The 19,922-nt window shown below is 43.4% G+C and overlaps 1 protein-coding gene across 11 annotated transcripts in view; it reads right to left on the bottom strand.

Annotated features, from left to right (window-relative positions):
* Window positions 1-19,922, bottom strand: part of LOC107381556 (serine/threonine-protein kinase BRSK2) — a 147,769-nt gene that overhangs the window by 30,103 nt on the left and 97,744 nt on the right. For 7 of the 11 annotated variants that reach the window (XM_070555113.1, XM_054731937.2, XM_054731939.2 and 4 more), the window contains exons 7-14: window positions 18,662-18,730; window positions 14,516-14,662; window positions 14,399-14,430; window positions 14,151-14,312; window positions 13,956-14,053; window positions 13,119-13,272; window positions 10,017-10,076; window positions 934-994 (exon numbers count right to left, since the gene is read on the bottom strand). In XM_070555113.1, coding sequence (XP_070411214.1) covers window positions 934-994; window positions 10,017-10,076; window positions 13,119-13,272; window positions 13,956-14,053; window positions 14,151-14,312; window positions 14,399-14,430; window positions 14,516-14,662; window positions 18,662-18,730 — 783 coding nt within the window. The remainder of the gene's footprint in view (window positions 1-933; window positions 995-10,016; window positions 10,077-13,118; window positions 13,273-13,955; window positions 14,054-14,150; window positions 14,313-14,398; window positions 14,431-14,515; window positions 14,663-18,661; window positions 18,731-19,922) is intronic. The other 4 variants (XM_054731938.2, XM_054731941.2, XM_054731943.2 and 1 more) reach the window with 3 other exon arrangements.

Below are 19,922 nucleotides of genomic sequence, written 5' to 3'. Positions count from 1 at the left end.
CTGCTCCTTGCAGAAGACCACAGACGAAGGACGAGGTTAAGAACGGGGGAAGTACTGCCACCTACAGGTCTGGCATGTCCTTAACAACGTATTTATCCGGGTACGTGTGGACAGAGTTTTTTTTTTTAAACGCGGTGGTGTGGATGCAAGTTTTTGGAGGGGCGGATATTCGTTTTCAAAAAACCCCGGCTACGTGTGGACTAGGCCTTAGATGTTTGGTTTGGGTGAAATACGTTAAGGCAGGACTGGGATGTGACCGGAACGTTTCGGCAAAAGTCAGATGGGAAATTAGACGAAAGCGTGAAGAGAAAATAAAAAATATATTCTGGAGATTTAAAATAAGCTAAATAAAGATGGGTAACATATACTAGAACAGGTCAAATAAATGAAACCGTTTTACTGATTTATTTTTAGGGCGCTCTCAACGTTCCGTACTCAAGTTTCCTCATTTAAAAGGGAAAAGTTCTTGCATGAATCCATCAGTTTTTTTTTCTTTAAGAGTCTGATAACATATCAAACGAAGAGATTTATTCCATAAAAAACTGAGAATGTTTGATTTTTACCTGGTTTGTGATTTTAAACTTGTTTAATCTAGACATGAAACCGCAGCAGATTTAGGATCCATTCTTCTAATCTGCCTAAAATATGAGTTTGTTCTGGATGGAAACAAATCACCGGATCTGACATGGAGTTCAGGCCTCCCTGGGATCCGGATCCACTTCATCTAAAGCTCTGTGTGACGAGCATCATCGCAGTCAGAGTGTGTGAATTTGGACCTGAAAGTTCAGGTTCTGCTCTGTCCAACAGGCTTTGATGAAGTCCTCAGCAGCTGCTGAGGTGGATGAGCAGATCGGTGAGTTAAAAGCATGCCAGCAGAGCCAGCCAGGTGCATTGTGGGAAACCAGTCAGCACGTAGAGGGGGCGGAGACTTACCCTGGGACTGCTGAGGGGACTGGTGGACAGACCAGAGGACGCTCCGCTGATCGACCGCGACCTGAAAAACAAGATAGGACTCAGAATTATAAATATGTTAAAAAAAACTCAAATAAATAAAAAGTCTTAAAATAATTTCTGCCTCCAGTTATGAAAGTAAAAATATTTTTTTGAATTTTAAAATGATCTTTAGGACATCTTGGAGTTTGTTTCTATGTGAAGCCATTAACTTCTCCCTGAACAGCCTTTGTTCAGAGAAATAGTGTTGTACAGGACAGATGGGCTAACGGCTAGTCTTAAAGAGCAAGTTTAACTCCGCCCACATTTTCCATTTTAGAAATGCTCCAAAAGGAGGAGTTGCTTGGTCGACCTGGAGAGCAGTGCTGCAGCAATGACACAGAATTGTAAATAACCACAGAATTCCATGGAAATAACAATTCCATGGAAACAAAGCATAACATGAAATGGTGGTGTAAATGCTTAACATTTTGTTTATGATCCCTTTGAAGATGACAGCAGACTAGCCGTTAGCTCATCAGCCCTGTACACCCCATTTCTCTGATCAGAGGCTGAAGAAGTGAAATAAAAATGGTTTTTAAGAAGCTTCACACAAAACAGGAGCGAGCTAGCCTGGCAAGCCAGACTAAATAAATGTATTATTTAGTCTGGCCACGCTCCATTGACAGCTCTCGGTTGCGGGGCGGGTTCTACCGTTGTCTTTCAAATGATCTCCGCATTCCACTGGACAATGAATGTGACATACTCTTGTTTCACTGTTGCATCATCCCACCCACCAGGCATATAGAGTGCCCTGATTGGCCCACAAAGCGGATAAAGCTCTGTGATTTGTTCACTAAGCAGATAGAGCACTATGATTGGCCCACCATTATGGACCAATCACAGCTCTTTATGTGTTTGAAACCCCTCTAGAGAGCTGTGATTGGCTAGCCAGAGTCCTGGTAGGAGCTGCGGAGGTTCCAATGGAGCGTGTCTAGACCAAACTTTGCAAAGCAAGAATTTGGTCAAGTTCACTAGGCTAGGAGCGAGCAGCTTTTCAAAGGAAAATCTAGACTGAAGGTTAGACTGGAGAACATCTCAGACGTTTCATCAAAGAAGCTCCAAACAGCTGATTTAATCCTGACCCTGCCTGTCCAGTAAAGCTTTTCAAAGTTCTGATCAGTCAGAACCTGGTTCCTCTTAGCCGAACAGCGACCCGCTAACGGATCCGTTTGGGTCAGGAAGTCTCAGCAGCAGGGGCGGACTTAGGACTGAAGAAGATCCGGGGCTTAACACACACACACATACTCACGCACACGTGTGCGCGCGCATACACACACACACGCATTAGTCAACATCATATATATTTGTCTTGTACCACATAATTTTTAATCTGAAGCTACATATTAAGCATTTTCAGGGCAGAGTATTGTTCCTGTTAGTGTTTAGTGTGAGATGATAGTAAATATTCCCTTTCTTTCTCCAACAACTTTACCTGATAAGCTAACTTTAGGCAAACCAGCAGCACAACAAATATTTTCAAATAAGACTCACAAACCTGAGTCAACACCAGTCTCATCAAAGCTGGGGTTCTGTCGCCGTACTTTTGGTCTAAAAAACGTCCTTATGTCCATCTTCACTCATGCGTTTCAGACAGAGAGTGTAGAAGAAGCCGACTGCTGAAGGGCTTCTTCTTCAGTGGTGGAGGCTCAGGCAGGCTGTATACAAACTACTGCCAGCTGCTCCCTCTCTGTTGGACTTTGGTACTGCATGTTACTTCCACGTTTTAGATCCGGGGCTTCAGCCCAAGTAGCCGGGCCTAACGCCGCCCCTGCTCAGCAGCCTTTTAGCACCAGTAAGAGTTCAATCAGAAACATATCAGCATTTTAAACACACACATACACACACACACACACACACACACACACACACACACACACACACACAGACATGCATCAAATGCAAAATTCATTGTTTCTTTCTTCTACTCGTGAGTTTCGCTCATCTTTCATTCATGCGTCATTAACCTTTTATATTTCACTTCTCATTGTTTTCTTAAATGTCTTCACAAACACACACACACTCACACACACACACACCTGATGATGACTCACAGACAATTTGACTTTTTTGGATAATTAAAAACAAATCATAATTAAATATGCTTGAAATAAAACAGGAAACTCGTTTCCAGTTGGAATTTGGCTGAAAGTAGGGCTGCACAATATATCATAAATATATCGTTATCATGATGTCAGCATGCACAATATGCATATCGCAAAGAGCAGATAAATATCGCAATAAATGGTCAGCTCAAATGTTTACTAAACATAACGCGTTCTGTCAATCAAACGGAAGTACTATGTTTTTTTAACAAATCAAATAGAGCTCTTCATCCATTTGGCCAAATTGGTGGGTTCTCACAGGTTAGATGCCCGCCCCGAGGTGGGCAGCACTTCATTTTGATGGTTAGCAAACACCTAAGCTAGCTTTGTTCTGCTCTTTTTGCCGATTCTGCTTTTCCCGGGATCCACTGATCGCCTTTTCTTCTTCATTTTATTTTTCCCTTTCCTCACATTTTTTGCTTTTCTCATTTTTACAATTTTTTTATTTCTTTGTTTTTGATTATTTTTGTTCCTGAGTGAAGTTTTTATTTATCGCAAGTAATATCGTCATCGCAATATTAATCACTGTTATCGCATATTGCAGGTTTTCCTTTTATCGTGCAGCCCCTAGCTAAAATGAAAATTTGCTATTCTGAGATTCTTCGTGGGACAAATAATAATGATAAAAAATCTAACGTCACTACCATATACATCTTCATTTAGATTCTAAATGAAGATGTATATGGTAGTGACGTTCAGCACACTCCCACACTGGCAATTGTTGGATGTCCTTCGCTGGCTCCTCAGCTGCGCAGCACATGGGGACCGCTCTACAGTTAGGGATAGTTGTGGCTAAAAAACTCATTCTTCTGAAATGGAAATCTACAACCCCACCTTCCTTTGGACACTGGCTCACAGAGATGCTACATGTCATTCAACTGGAATTGCTACATCCACACAAGACTGGCTGTCGCAGCAAGCTTGAGGAGAGCTGCAGACCTTTCCTAACCCGCTACAAGGTTATCTAGCTGGTGAAAGGGTTTGGATTAATGACTGGTGCTGAAACATACCTAATGTAATTTTGCTCTATCATCTGTAAATGTGCTTAATAGTAACTGTTTTATATACCTTTCTGTTTACAATTTCTCTTTTTCTTCTTTTTGTCTTTTTATATTTTTAAGTTTAGTATTTTTATTCTTATTTTGATTATAAGCGTATGTTTGATTATATGGCTTGACTAAAAACCTGAAAAATAAAATATAAAAAAAATTAAAAATCAAAATAAACAAATCCACTTAAGACCTTAATGTTTCAGCATCAAGGTCAAAGTCGATGTGAATTTATTTACAGAGCACATTTCAATGTGGCTCGCACAACCTAAAGTGCTGTACACACAGAACCAACGCATTACGTTATACACAAGAATTATTACACGGCGGTACCAAAAACACGATAATCATAAAAAGCAAACGTGAATGAGGCTAAGACAAACAGATGCACGGGGCAGCTGTCATTAAAAACCAAGTCAAATACATTCTTAGCTTAAAAAAGGGGCAGTGACCAATAAGAGTTTCTCTTCTATCTGCTCTATCCCGTCATTCTACGATTGGACTGAATTCTTATGTTTGTGTGTTTTAGGTTTTGAGTGAAATAAATGTGAAAACGTCTCAAGTAGAGACTTAAAATTTTCCAGACTGTGTGTGAACTTCAGAGGCAGTGGAAGGTTTTCACAACCTAGGAGCTGCGTCACCGCGGGTCTTCAGACAAGTCTCGGGCGTAAAGGGTGAGCTGGACCTCGTGATTCTGACGGGGGATAGAGGGTTAGGGTTGTAGATAGCCAGTAGTTGGTTTATGTATGCTGGAGCCAAGCCGTGAATGGACTTCGAAACAAAAAGCAACATTTTAAATCTGATCCTGAACCACACAGGGAGCCAGTGAAGGGTCGGCATTACTGGAGTTTTGTGGTCACGTTTCCTAGAACCAGCTAAAAGTCATGCCGCTGCGTTCTGGACCAGCTGTAGTCCCAGGCCAAGGTAGAGGGAGTTAGAGGAGTCCATATCAGCAGGGAGGTATGCTTAACTCTTGCCAGCTGCCTTAGATGACAGAACATCAGAGAGAATCATTTCCCTCTGAGGTCTGGATGGAACAGAAAATAAATATTAACAGTGAATTCTGTTTTCCAGGGTTTTAGTTGGAAGCTGAAATTGAACATAATTCACGTAAACCTCAGATTCCTAACAACAGCTGATCACAACCAGAACCTAGGTTAGTATTAGCAGACCGGAACTCCTTATCCGGTCCAGAACGGTTCTCGTCTCTTCCTTATTTCCCTCTGAGCAGACGGGTACTCCTTCAATCCTGTCCTGGTTCTAGATCAACAGTTCTCTGGAATGTCTGAGGGAGTTTCCCATCACACACGGTCTCGGAACTTTTCTTTTCTCTGACTATAAATCACTCGGGGTTCCTAACTCAAGGGATGAGCCAGAATCAAGTCGGCACAGAACAGAACCAGTTTAAACTGGTCCTTTAGATTTGCTGGTACCAGCAGCCTGGTTGGTTCTGCAACAAACCATTTGTCCTTGGTCTTCAGGTGCTGGTGCTGGTTCTGCTCAGGTCTTTGATTTGTTCCTGTTCATTACAGAGTATCTGCAGATTTAAGGGAGCCACATTTAAGACTTTTTTAAGGCAATTTTGACCATATTTAAGCTATTTTTAAACTAAATTTAAGCTACAGTATAGTTTCCAGCTATTGTCAGGAACCGGTGCTAACCACGTCGCGATCGTGGGATTAGCCATCCAGTTACCATTAAATTTGCACTTCCCCATGGCGCAAGCTCCCACTAGCTTAACCAGCTAATGTGCTCATCCAAAAATATTCCCCTTTCACAACCAGCTGAATGTGTACGGTTCCACTTACGCCAACATCGTACACAAAAAATAATGAACACTAACTAGAAATTCACGAAAATTTTATAGAAATAAAAGAATCTTGTTTATTGGGTCTTTGGTCATTTAAGACCATTGGAAACATTATTTAAGGATTATTTATCATTTTTAAGGATTTTTAAGGCCTTTAATTTGGAAAAACTAATTTAAGACTGTAAAGACCCGCGGATACCCCGCATTAGTTCATCTGTTTCTTTCTGTCTGAAACTTCTGGTTTGGCTGAGAAGTTCGGGTATCGGGTCTGAGAATTGCTGATCCAGAACTGTGTAGATCAGATCCTCTTCCCTCTGCATGTAGAACCAGAACAGAACTGGAAGCTTTGAACCCATAAACAGCTGTCCGAGGCTCCGCCCCCTTTGCCAGCCTCTTCACACGAGGAGCATCCATTAACATAAAACTCATTAGCCGTGACACCGACCAGCCCCAGAACCAGGAAGCTGCAGCCGGCGGCTCTTTGAAACGACTAAATTAGTTCCCGGTCCATCACCGGAGCTGCAACCAGCCTCGTTTTCCGGATCTCCACAATTAGATGATGAGTGAGATAACGGGTTAGTGAGTGGAAGCCTCATTTCCATCTCCTGCTTGTGCTCCATCTGCATTTCTGCCAATTAATTTATGCAAATCCGTATCCAAGCCGCGCCTCGACATGCTAACCGTTTCCTGCTGCAAGGTCGGCCACCGGAGAGGATTCAGTAAAGACGGGAAGAGCACAGACATCCAGCTCCCTCCTCCTCCATCACACACCGATGAGGAGGAGGCGGGAAGGTCACCTGCAGAATCCTCCCGAGGGTCTCATTCCTCCCTGGACCAGAGGCTTCACAGCTGAGTCGCAGACGGAGGAAAAGTTCATAAAAACAGCAAAAAACTCAAAGCTTTTCTACACACGATGGATCAGGTCTGCAGCTGCAGGAGGTCGGGAGAAGGTTATAAACATAAGAGTTACGTCCTCCCAGAACCGGAACCAGAACCCTCCCAACAGTCGGAGCTTTTGGCTGCAGCTGCAAACTCAGAAACATTTAAAAACACGACATCGGTTACAGATGTGCTTCCTGTCATTCGGATCTGGGAGGAGCTGCTGCTTCTTCTAGAGTTTTCGGACCAAACATCTTTTCACATTAAGAGCTTTTTGGATAATATGCATCAGGAGACCTTTCACCTCAGCTCCCAACACCCCGAACTCCACAAACGTCTCCTCACATCACCTTTATTTATAAAAGCACTTTACAGACATTTATTATGTCACCAAGGTGCTGAACAAGACTAAACTAAAAAAGATAAAAATGAAGAATATAAGGAAACCAAACAAAAAATAAAAAACAGCAAAATACAAAACAACATCAGTTAACACACAGATGTAAAAGCCAGATTATAATAATGGGTCTTCAGCGCCTTCTTAAAAACCTCTACTGACGTGGAGAGTCGCACAGATAATGGAAGATCATTCCATAATTTCGGGCCTGCTACCGAAAATGCCCCGTCTCCTCTTGTTTTGAGCCTAGTTGCGGGGACTAGAAGCATATGGTGACTCTCTGAGCGGAGTGAACGACCAGGTATACATGGCTGTAACAAGTCAGATAAATATTCTGGTGCCATCCTGTTAAACGTCGTCGTCGTCTTCCTCCGCTTATCTGGGTCCGGGTCGTGGGGGCAGCATCCCAACTAGGGAGCTCCAGACCGTCCTCTCCCCGGCCACCTCCACCAGCTCCTCCGGCAGGACCCCAAGGCGTTCCCGGACCAGATTGGAGATGTAACCTCTCCAACGTGTCCTGGGTCGACCCGGGGGCCTCCTGCCGGCAGGACATGCCCGAAACACCTCCCCAGGGAGGCGTCCAGGAGGCATCCTGACCAGATGCCCAAACCACCTCAACTGGCTCCTTTCGATCCGGAGGAGCAGCGGTTCTACTCCGAGTCCCTCCCGAATGTCCGAGCTCCTCACCCTATCTCTAAGGCTGAGCCCGGCCACCCTACGGAGGAAACTCATTTCGACCGCTTGTATCCGCGATCTCGTTCTTTCGGTCATTACCCAAAGCTCATGACCATAGGTGAGGACTGGGACGTAGATCGACCGGTAAATCGAGAGCCTGGCTTTCTGGCTCAGCTCCCTCTTCACCACGACAGATTGGTTCAGCGTCCGCATCACTGCAGACGCCGAACCAATCCGCTTGTCGATCTCCCGATCCCTCCTACCCTCACTCGTGAACAAGACCCCGAGATACTTAAACTCCTCCACTTGAGGTAGGACCTCTCTCCCGACCCGGAGTTGGCAAGCCACCCTTTTCCGGTCGAGAACCGCTCAATGCCTTAAAAACCAATAAAATTATTTTAAAACGCACTCTAAAAGCGACCGGTGACCAGTGCAGATCTGCCAGGATGGGTGTCACATGATCATATTTCCTTTTCCCTTCTAGGAATCTTGCAGCAGTGTTTTGCACAAGCTGCAGACCCCAGTTAAGACAGAGTTACAGTGGTCTACACGAGAGGCGATACACGCATCGAGGTCCTTTCTAGTTAAAAATGACTTCACTTTGGCCAGACGTCGCAAGTGGTAAAAAGAGGACGATACAACCGCACCCACATGTGCGTCGAAGGTGGAAGCGTTACCTAATGTCACTCCTAAGTTGACTGCTGAAGATCGTAGGTAGGCATTCATATCCCTACAATCCAGTTTTGATTACTCTAAATCACGATGTTTATGTTTATGTATTTAGCAGACGCTTTTGTCCAAAGCGACTTACAACTGATGATCGGCATGTTGCCCTTGAGGCTACAACAACAATAACAACAACAATAACAACAACTTGACATCAATCATGGAGAGGAGGGAACAAGGAGTGGACAGTAGAGAGGGGGACGGGTGCAGGGAGGGTGCTAGTTAAGAAGATGCTCTCTGAAGAGCAGGGTCTTCAGGAGCTTCTTGAAAATTGAAAAGGAAGCCGCTGTTCTGGTAGTGCTTGGTAGGTCATTCCACATTTGTGGAACAATGCATGAGAAGAGTCTGGATTGTCCTGAGTTTGGTGTAGGCACTGCTAGCGACGATCCTGTGATGACCGGAGCGGCCGGGCCGAGACGTAAGCCTTTGCAAGAGGATTCAGGTAGATGGGAGCCGTACCATCTCGGACTTTGTATGCTAGTGTTAGCTATTAGAATTTGATGCGTGCAGCTAGCGGTAGCCAGTGGAGCTCAATGAACAGAGGGGTGACGTGTGCTCTTTTTGGCTGGTTGAAGACCAGACGCGCCGCTGCGTTCTGGACCATTTATAGAGGTCTCACAGTACAGGGTGGAAGACCAGTTAGAAGGGCGTTGCAGTAATGGAGGCGGGAGATGACAGTAGATTGCACCAGGAGCTGGGTGGCATGTTGTGTTAGGTATGGTCTGATCTTTCGTATGTTATACAGCGCAAAGCGGCATGAACGAGCAACAGAGGCAACATGATCTTTAAAGGTCAGGTGTTCATCAATCACAACACCCAGATTTCAAACTGCCTTTGAAGGAGCCAGAGATAGGAATTCAAGTCAAGTCACGATGTAACCCAAACAGCACTGCCTCAGTCTTGCTTTCATTCAGACATAAAAAAAAGTGTCCGTCAACCACGACTTAACTTCAGGAATCATGCAGGAATGATGAATTCTCACCCTCACCTTTGATTTCTTCACATAAACTTTACATTTCAATCACTTAAATGGTCGACAAATGACCACACAAAAATCTAAACGAACACAAAAGCTGTAAAACGTTGATGTAAAAACTAGAAGACAGTATTTTGGCTCATTTGTAGCTTTTCCGTATAAACATATCCGTAAATGAGGCTCCTTTTCATCTTTGATTTCTCCAAAACGTAAAAGTCTGACCTTTTTCATCTTCATCATTTTTTTCCCTCACGTTTGAATTTAAATTCAGTTTATGTCAGAAATAAAGTAGCTGATGATCAAACATGCAACATTTAAAAGTGAAAGACAGGTAAGAGGAACTTAAAGCATCTGAGACGAGCAGGAGGGACAGAAGAGGTGAGAGGGGACAAACGGAGCGGGTCAGTACCTTTCCTCCTTGCTGCAGTTAGCGTTTGTGATATCCAAGCTTTTACTGAAAACAGATTTGCTAAAAAAAAGAGGCAGACAGAAAGTAAATAGTCACATAGAAGGAATCCTAAGGTCCGACATGCAGAACAGAACCAGAGCCAGGAAATAAAATCAAACTTAAACCAGTGTGAAATAAAGAGGAGCTCATGCAGACGAAAACCCAGACACAGTCAGAGGTCATGCTCGGGTCAAAGAGACAAAAACAGCAGCAGCAGGAAGTTCTGATCCGATCTGAAGGAAGGGATCAGAACGGGGACACTCGGCTCCGGATTTTTACCGGACCAGAGAGAAGAGCCGCTGGAGAATCTCAGATAGTTTCACTTTCACTCAGACTCTTTTCAGAGCAAATCCTGGTTCAGATGAGAAACAACAACCCCGTATAAACGTCACCGACCCAGAACCGGCCACCTAAAGACCCAACAGAACCTCAGTAATCCTCTTCTGTTGGGCCTCATCAGTCCAGCATGGTTCCGGAAAAGTTCTGATCCACTCCTCAGAAGGTTTCCGGCCCTCTGAAGGCCCACCACGGCGTTTCGATCAGGTTCTGGACCGGTTCTTCTGTGTTTGGGATCATATTTCTGTTCATGAGCCGTTCGGATCGGCTTCAGCTGAAACAGGTGGAATTTATCCACCTCCTCAGTCTGGTTCTGAGGTGACGACCCAAATGACTGCAGAACCAAAGCAGAACATCTAAAGTAAGAGCTGTCGGACCGCTCAGATTTGTTCTCCGTTAACAAATCGATACCCTTCACCTCAAACGTCTCCCTGGAGTCGTTACTTCCTGCTTTAAGAAGGTTTAAAGCCTCTGAGCTACAGAGGATTTTTATTTAGATCCAGACGTTTAACGAGACGTCGACTCCAGCAGGAGGTCTAACCCTAACCCAATAAAACCCGACACGAGGTCACGACCCCAGCTGCACCGAAACTAAACACAAAGTCTAGAGAAGAGCCACATTTCACCGACAGCCATGATCTGTGTGGGGTCAACCAGGAGACGGAGCAAGTCAGTTAGCGTTAGCCTAGCTTTCAGCCAACTTCCACGTGAAAAGAGTTTCCTAAAGCCTGAAGACGCTGAAGCAGAACGCGCCACAGCAGGAACTCACTTTACAAAATAAAAGTGGTCAATCCAAACAACCGATCCAAAAGAGCTGCTGTTCTGGAGACTTAGACGCCTACCAGACAGGAAAGGTTCAAACACTAAAGGTCTCCAAATGTTCTTCAGGGTCCAAAAGCATCGCAGAGGTGTTTCGGGATCCTAGAACCCGTCTCAACCCAGTTTCTGAGTCAGAAACAGCAGACGTAAGACAACATTGGGAGGGGTTGGAGAAAAGATCGGGACATACTTAAGACACTTTGTCGTATTTTATTCGTAACTGCGTCACCTGACCAGATGAAAAACATCTAGAAGCGTTTAAAAACAGTTCAGTGTGAATCTATCGCAGAGGTAGGGAACCGATGGCTCGTGAGCTGGAAGTGGCTCTTTTGATGACTGCATATGGCTCTCAGATAATTCACAGAAACCACATAAAAAAACATTATTGTGCATTTTAACATCCATCCATTTTCCATCGCAACTGTTTAATGTGTTGCAACACACGCTCACTCCCAGCGCGTCAAAAACAAGCGCTCGGTCAGCCGCCCTCCGCGTCAAACCCCCGACGCCAAAAGCGCCCTTTTTCGTCACTTAAGTACGAAAAGGAGGTTTCGCCTTTCTGACTGCAGATCCTGATGCAGCGTAATATATACGGCTCTGTCAGCCAAAAAGGTTCCCGACCCCCGATCTATCGAAACTATAGAGTGACTCATTGGAGACAGAAAAGAGAATCAGACTCATGGAAAAATTGCAAAGTTAAAGAAAAATGTGAAAAAAAAATTAATTTAACTGCAAGAAATGTCTCAATTTATTGGCTAAAACAAAGATTTTACCCTGATTCTGTGTCTCTGATTAGTTGCAGCCCAGGGGCAATTTTACTCCAGGTACTGTATTGTAATATCGATATTGTGGGCCAGGTATCGAGTATCGTATCAAACCACGAGGTGATTAAAGGTTCCAGGACTTCAGCTGAAAACAACCATTTGCGAATCAGTCCCCGTCTTCTATTCCACATCCAAGGAATGGTTTTTTAGCTAAGGAGCAGACAATTTGGGGAACTGCTGCCACCTACGGGCTTGGCGTGTGCATAAATGTGCTTCATCGGGCATTGGATTTGTGCGCTGAAAATGAGGTGTGGTAGACCCAAGTTTTATCCTAGGTGGATGGGGGAGGATTTTCGGTTACACAAAAACATGAAGAACGTAGAACTTCCGTCCTGTTGGTCTGTCCCAGATGAACCAGGAATCACGGAGAAGAACCGGAATGCCTCTGATCTTCTGTGATGTCATGCCTCATGCACATTTTGCAAACCCGGATAAAAAGAGGATTTTCAATCAAAACAACAAATCTGATTGCAAAACTTTTCTAAATCTCAGCTGAGGGGAATGGGAACTTGTGATTGGCTAATACCTTGTCTGAATCTCATTGGGGGAGGGGCTGAGGCCAACCAATAGAAACGCACGCGTCCTTCAGGTTTCATCAGTCCCCGCCCACTTGGTAGATTTAAGCTTTAAAAAATGAACCAAAAAGCCTTCTGATAAATTTTTGCATGAAAACCAATTTTAAGTCGACAAAAACAACTCGTTTACATTTAATTGTTCATTTAAAGAATATTTAATTTTCAAAATAAAATAGAAAAGTTTTGAGATCAAATGTTTTTATAGTGAATCTTTTTTGTTTGAAGTTGAGTGAAACAGACCGGATGCGACGATGCTGGACCAGAACCGAGGTCAGAACCAGGGGTTCTCTGTACATCTCCACCCAGCTCGTGTGTTTAGCTGCAGCTCAGCCAAAGCAGCAGTGACTCGCAGAGGAAGAGGAGGTCCGACGAAGACCAGCTGAGGTAATCGTCCTCCCCGCTGGTCCGAACCGGGTTTAAATGCACGACTTTTCACCACCACTAATCACCTGACCCAGAAACATGTCCACCCATGCACACAAACACGTGTGCCGCCATCCGCCTCTCACCTCTGACCGTGGGTCGCCATGTCGATGGCTCGTCGGACCGGGACCGGGGAGCCTCCCTCTGTGACGGTCAGAACCTCCATGGACTTCCTCTCGGGTCTCCGCTTGCCGTGGCGGCTCAACATGGGGGAGTCCACTCTCTTCCTGGGAGGGTCTGCTGAGCGTGTCAGGATGAGTCGGAGAAAAGAAACAAACAAACTTTCAGGAGGGAAAAGTTCAGAGAATCACAAATGTGTGAATTATTACAATAATGAGTTTAATCGTTAATGATTTCAATTTATAAACAAACAGGAACAAAAATGATCATAAAAACATGAAAATATTCTGCTGATTTGGACTTTATTCTACAAATGAATGGATGAACAGAAATGAAAATGTGTATAAAGCTTCATCCGTCCATCCTAAAGAACGGATCTGAACACCATTACTAGTATTAATAAGATGATCCAAACGCATCCATGAAAACCGTCACCAGTCTGACGAGAACCAGGCTGTCCGGTCATGGACGTAATTTTAGGGGGGAACGGGGGGGACATGTCCCCCCCCCACTTTTTCCAAAGTCAAGTTTTGGCCCCTGCACTTTTTACCATCCAAAAACAATATTACACTATACTAAGTTGACACTGGTTGAGCTCTAGGACCAAGCGGAAAACAACCGTTTGTGTTGAAGCCGGTTTCCCATTAGAGCATACTGTAAAGATAGCCCCCCCCACCCCCCACCCCGACACACAAACCCACACCCCCATCCCCCTCACTTCTAAAGTGAAAATTATGTCCATGTGTCCGGTTCTCTCCGGGTTCTGAATGTTTGGGATGAATAAATCCGCTCCAGGTTCCTACCAATCTCGTTGCGAGGCGGCAGGTTCTGATCCTCGTGACTCGGATATCTCTCCTTCCGATCCAGCAGCAGGAAGTAGATCATCTTCTCCTGGTTGTCACTGGGCAGAGACAGAGAGGTGGAGGGACAGACGCTCCATCATCACGGAGAAAATGAAACAGCGGGATTTTCTGACAGCTTATAGACACGCCTCTCACTCCTCAGACAGCAGGTCTTTGGTCAGCTTGTCCTTGTCTCTGAAGCAGCCCAGGGAGTGCATGCTCTCCAGGACGTCCGGGTCGATCTCTTCAGAAGACAACGTTCTGATGGCCACCTTCCTGGGAACGGGCTGCTCCGGCTCCGGCTCGTTCTTCCCGGCGCTGAAGCGAGAAAACAAAATGACAAATCGTCACTCAGCTCATAACGAAGGGAACAAACACACACACACACACACACACACACTTACAGGTACCAGGTGTGCTTCTGAATCTGCTCCAACTGTAACCAAGCAGAAACATCATCAGGTTTATTGAGAGGAAAACACTAAAAAGTCCAAAAGTACCGAAGCGGCGCGAGAACTCACCGTCAGCCTCTTGGTGGCATCGACCTCGATCATTCCCCGCAGGAGGTTCTGACAGTCCGGAGGGATGAAATGAGGCATGTGGAAAACTCCCAGCTTCACCTTCTCCAGGAGGTTCCTCAGGTTGTCGTCGTCGAACGGCAACGCGCCCTGGAAGCCCGTTTCAAACAGCTCAAACTTTATTTATAAAAAACACTTCATCTAAGCAAGAAAGGAACGAAGACACACAAAATAATAAAAAATAGTGAAAAAGGAAAAACGTTGAATTCATCGGTTTAGAAGAATCAATCAAAAGAAAACAAATTATAAATAAAGATCCATAATAAACCAAAATAAAGATTATTCTGCAGTAACTCTGAGACAGAAGGATTTCAGGTTCTGATCGGCCCGCTGGTCGTTTACTGGGCCGGGTCGGTGCTGGCATCAGATTTGCTGATGATGAAGTGGTTTATTGTGACTCCGCTGCAGCTGGGGAGCGTGCTCAGTGAAGTGATGACTGATCCGTCTCTCCTCCATCAGAACCAAGTGGGACGGCACCAGATGCATCGGGACATTTATCTTCTGCTTCGTCTTAATCAGCTGCCGTTTGCTAACAGTAATTAACTTGCTGTGTCGACAGCTCGCCCGTCATCGTCACGGAGACGCTCCGGTGACAAACCCAATTACAGAATCTCAGAACAAACCAGAACTTTACTAAAGTTCTAAACCGGATCTGGATTTCCCTTCCAGCTGCCAGACTCTCCTGAAAAGATCAGGGAGTGGTTTTAATCTGTGGCGCTCCAGATTAGGGCCGAAACAAGTCAAGTGACTCAAATCCATTTGGTTGGAAAACTATCCTCAGATTAAAGGATTCAGTCGAGAAAAACAGGAAAAAGGAAAAGGGGAAAAAGATTCACTGCCGGTGTCGGTACAGGATCTGCTCAGGTGCAAGATCGGCTCGGGGTCCTTCGACTGCCGATGACGTCAAAGTACGGCAAACCCACTCGGACAAAATACACTACACATCTATATACTGTTGGAAAGAATTGAGCAGTTTCGTTATTAAAATAATGTTTCTTACGACGTAAGTTAGTGTTTATAATGGTATTTGTAAAATAAAACACTATATTGTATTCATAATGTTGAAGTCCTCTTTGAGCACATCCCTTGAAGGATCATAGTTATTAGCAACACCTGTGAAATTGTGTTTGCAGGAAACAAGTGTGTCCCGTTTGTTGAAGTATTTTGTGTTTAGAGTTTTTGACGTCTTGTCCATGCGTAGTTCTTTTACGCTCATAGCTGCTAGCCAAAACTCTGGAGTTAATAGTTTTCTGGCTTTACTAAAATACCTGTCTGTACTTGTTTGATGGAAGTTTTACTTTCTATTAGACTCCAAATGTAATCATTTGTCACGTTTCTAATTCATAATTTGTAAGAATGTAATCAGTGATATTAGCATTAGCATTTATATGGGTTTTTCCATGTATATTAGCATTGCGCTAACCACTCGCTGCCAAATTGCAGCCTTTGCAATTAGAAAATCTCCTTTTGTCACATCGCAATTTAATTGCACATGCAGTTAATCGTTCAGCCCTAATATACATGCTGCTCTATGCTAAAAGTGTATTTTCAAAGAGGTAATGATGGATTTCTTTCTAAAAGTTGTTCATCTTTCCAACAGAAAAATTTACCTGGACCAACGTAATGTGATAACGTAACGTGATAACAACGTAATTCCGTAAGGTTTATGTTCAGCCAATCAACTACTTTAACGTCATCGGCAGTCGAAAAACCCCGAGCCGATCCTGCACCCGAGCAGATCCTGTACAAACACCGGCTGTACGGGAGGTTTTTCACCTTGTAGTTAAGCTAGTAAGCTAGCATAGCAGCTCTCCTGTTTAGCGTCATCACAACAAGATACACGCTGAGGGTCTAAATATGAAGGCTAAACCATTCAGTCAATCACTTCCAGGAAGGACACGACCTATAGTGGGTACGGAAAGTATTCAGACCCCCGTCAATGTTTCACTTTTTGTTATATCGCAGCCATTTGCTAAAACGTTTTTCCCTCAATGTACACACAGCACCCATGTTGTCAGAAAAACACAGTTTTAGAAATTCCTGCGGTTATTAAAAAACAAAAACTGAAATATTACATGGTGTTAAGTATTCAGAGCCTTTGCTCAGGTTTTAGTAGAAGCATCTTTTGAGCTAATGCAGCCATGAGCCGTGAACGTTGGTGGACGGCCATTTTTAGGTCTCTCCAGAGATGCCCAGTTGGGTTTGAGTCAGGGCTCTGGCTGGGTCATTCAAGAACAGTCACAGCAACACATTCTCACACCCAAGGTGTCAAAATATGACGTGTGTGACCAAGCGTCAATATTTGACGATTCGGGACGCCCCAGCGCGTCAGGAGACGACGATCAGGGACAAACTGCTGACGTAGCGTCCCAGAGCGTCCATTTCCGACGCCGGTGCTGAGACGGACATTAGAACTACTTGTGAACTACTTAACCTTCCCCTCACCCCAATCCTAACCTTAAGGTCACAGTTTATTGACCTTAAGGTTGGGATTGGGGTGAGGGGAAGGTTAAGTAGTTGAATAATGTCCGTGTGACCACGCACGTCAAACACTGATGCCAGCGGAGCCACGTGGCCCTGCCTGTCCCTGATCGTCGTCTCCTGACGCGCTGGGGTGTCCCGAATCGTCATATATTGAGACTTGGTCACACGCGTCATATTTTGACGCCCTGGGTGTGAGAATGTGTTGGTCACAGAGTTGCTGTGAAGCCTCTCCTTCGTTATTTGAGTTAGTCTGAGGTCCTGAGCACTCTAGAGAAGGTTCTGGTCCACGATATGTGAGTACTTGTTCGCAGTCATCCTTCCCTCGATTGTAACCAGTCGTCCCGTCCCCGCAGCTGAAAAACACCTCCAGAGCATGATACTGCCACCACCATGCTTCACTGTGGGGACTGTATTGGACTAGTGATGAGCAGTGCCTGATTTTTTCCACACATATCGCTTAGAATTAAGGCCAAAAAGTTCTATCTTGATCTCATCAGACCAGAGAATTTGATTTCTCACCATCTCAGGGTCCTTCAAGTGTCTTTTAGCAAACTCCATGCAGGCTTTCATGTGTTTTGCACTGAGGAGAGGCTTCCGACGGGCCACTCTGCCATAAAGCCCTGACTGGTGATTGTTGCAATGATGGTCGACTTTCTGCAAAGTCCTCCCATCTCCTGACTGCATCTCTGGAGCTCAGCCACAGTGATCTTTGGGTTTTTTGTTACCTCTCTCACCAAGGCTCTTCTCCCCCGGTAGCTCAGTTCGGTCGAACAGCCTGCTCTAGGAAGGGTTCTGGTCATCCCAAATGTCTTCCATTTAAGGATTATGTTGGCCGCTGGGCTCTTCGGAACGTTAAGTGCATCAGAGATGTTCTTGTAACTTTGGCCAGATCTGTGCCTTGCCACAATTCTGTTTCTGAGCTCTTCAGGCAATTCATTTGACCCCATAGATCTCATTTTCTCCGGCATGCATTGTGAGCTGTGAGGTCTTACATGGACAGGTGTGTGGCTTTCCTAATCAGGTCCAATCAGCATAATCAAACACAGCTGGAGGATAATCTCAAGGATGATCAAAGAAAGCACCTGAGTTAAATATATGAGTGTCACAGCAAAGGGTCTGAATTCGTAGGACCATGTGATGTTTCAGCTCGTCTTTATTATCAGCTCTGCAGAAATGTCTAAAATTCTGTGTTTTCTGTCAAAATGGGGTGCTGTGGGTACATTAATGAGGAAAAAATTTAATTAATTTTAGCAAATGGCTGCAATATTACAGAGTGAAAGACTGACGGGGGTCGGAATACTTTTTCGTACACACTGTATGTGGACTGGTAGGACGAGTGCTCACAAGTATACTATCCCTACTTTGTACAGCTCATGACTGGGAACAGCTCAGGGATCATGTTTCAGGGGGGCAGGTATTGCTGCGGGACAACATGCTGATGCTGTTCTACAATGGAGGAAACAAAACAAAGAGGGTCTCTGCCAACACCAACATTTAATCAAACAAAGATGTTAAAAATCGAGCTGCAGCATCCTGATTCCTGCCGCTCAAAGCGGTGATTAAAACGTCCGTCATGCAGCGGTATCGAGCGGCAGAGTTACTCACCACTAAAAGTGCAAACAGGATGACTCCACAGCTCCACGCGTCCGCTTTCCTCCCGTCGTATTTCTCCCCCTGATCACCAGAGAAACACTTTCAATGAGCTTCTACAGACAGACATCATCATGATGATGTGTTCAACCTGAAACCAACATCAGCACCGACTCCTCTGATGCTTCTCATCCTGGTTTTATTCTTATTTTTAGTAAGTGGCTGACCTACAACAGCACAGAAATACAAACTTTACATCAGAGTTTTCAGGGAAAACCTTCTAAAAGAGCCAGTAAACAACCATCATTATCATTATTTATTATTACATTTATAATCATTATTATCGTTATTATTATTAGTAGTAGTAGTAGTAAATTTATTATTATTATATTTATTATTAGTATTATTGGTATTATTATAATATGTATTTTTATTATGATTATTATTTTTATTAGTATTACAATTATTATTATTATTATTATTATTATTATATTTATTAGATTATGATTATTATTATTTTTTATTATTATTATATTTATTATTAGTACATTTATTATTATTATCATAATTATTATTATAATATTTATTATTAGTATTATTGGTATTATTATTATATGTATTTTTATTATGATTATTATTATTTTTATTAGTATTACAATTATTATCATTATTATTATTATTATTATTATTATTATATTATTATATTTATTATTATTATTATTATTATATAATTATTATATTTATTAGTATTCCGATTATTATTATTTTATTAATATTATTTATTATTATTATATTTATTATTATTATTATTATTATTATTGTTGTTATTATAATTATTATTATTACTATTATTATTGTTATTACAATTATTATTATTATATTATTATTACTATTATTATTACCTACATTCAGCTGCAAACAGACTTTAAATTTCCTGGAATTGGTTCCAAAGCTGACGTTTAGACTTTAGAAAGAACCAGAACAACAACCCATTAAGTAAGGGATAATTAGAAAGGAGGTTAACAGAGATGATAATGTTTTATTGACCCCGAAATGGATCGGGTTTTCTGGGATGAGAAATAATTTATTATGAAAAAACAACCCCCCACCCCCCAAAAGCAGCAGCTAAAATTTAAAAACACATTTTTTCCACTTTCTTTAAGCAGAAGGACCATCAGTTTGAAGACATGTTGTAGGCTTTGTCATCCCTCAGACGTGTAAAGTCCTGGAACTGAATCGACCCGAACACGAGTCCATTAAAGCCGGGACATCAGTG

The sequence above is a fragment of the Nothobranchius furzeri genome, chromosome 9 (assembly GCF_043380555.1).
Source record: "Nothobranchius furzeri strain GRZ-AD chromosome 9, NfurGRZ-RIMD1, whole genome shotgun sequence".
NCBI classification, from domain to species: Eukaryota; Metazoa; Chordata; class Actinopteri; order Cyprinodontiformes; family Nothobranchiidae; genus Nothobranchius; species Nothobranchius furzeri.
Note: the sequence above shows the minus strand (reverse complement) of the source record. Positions and strands in the feature narration are given on the sequence as shown.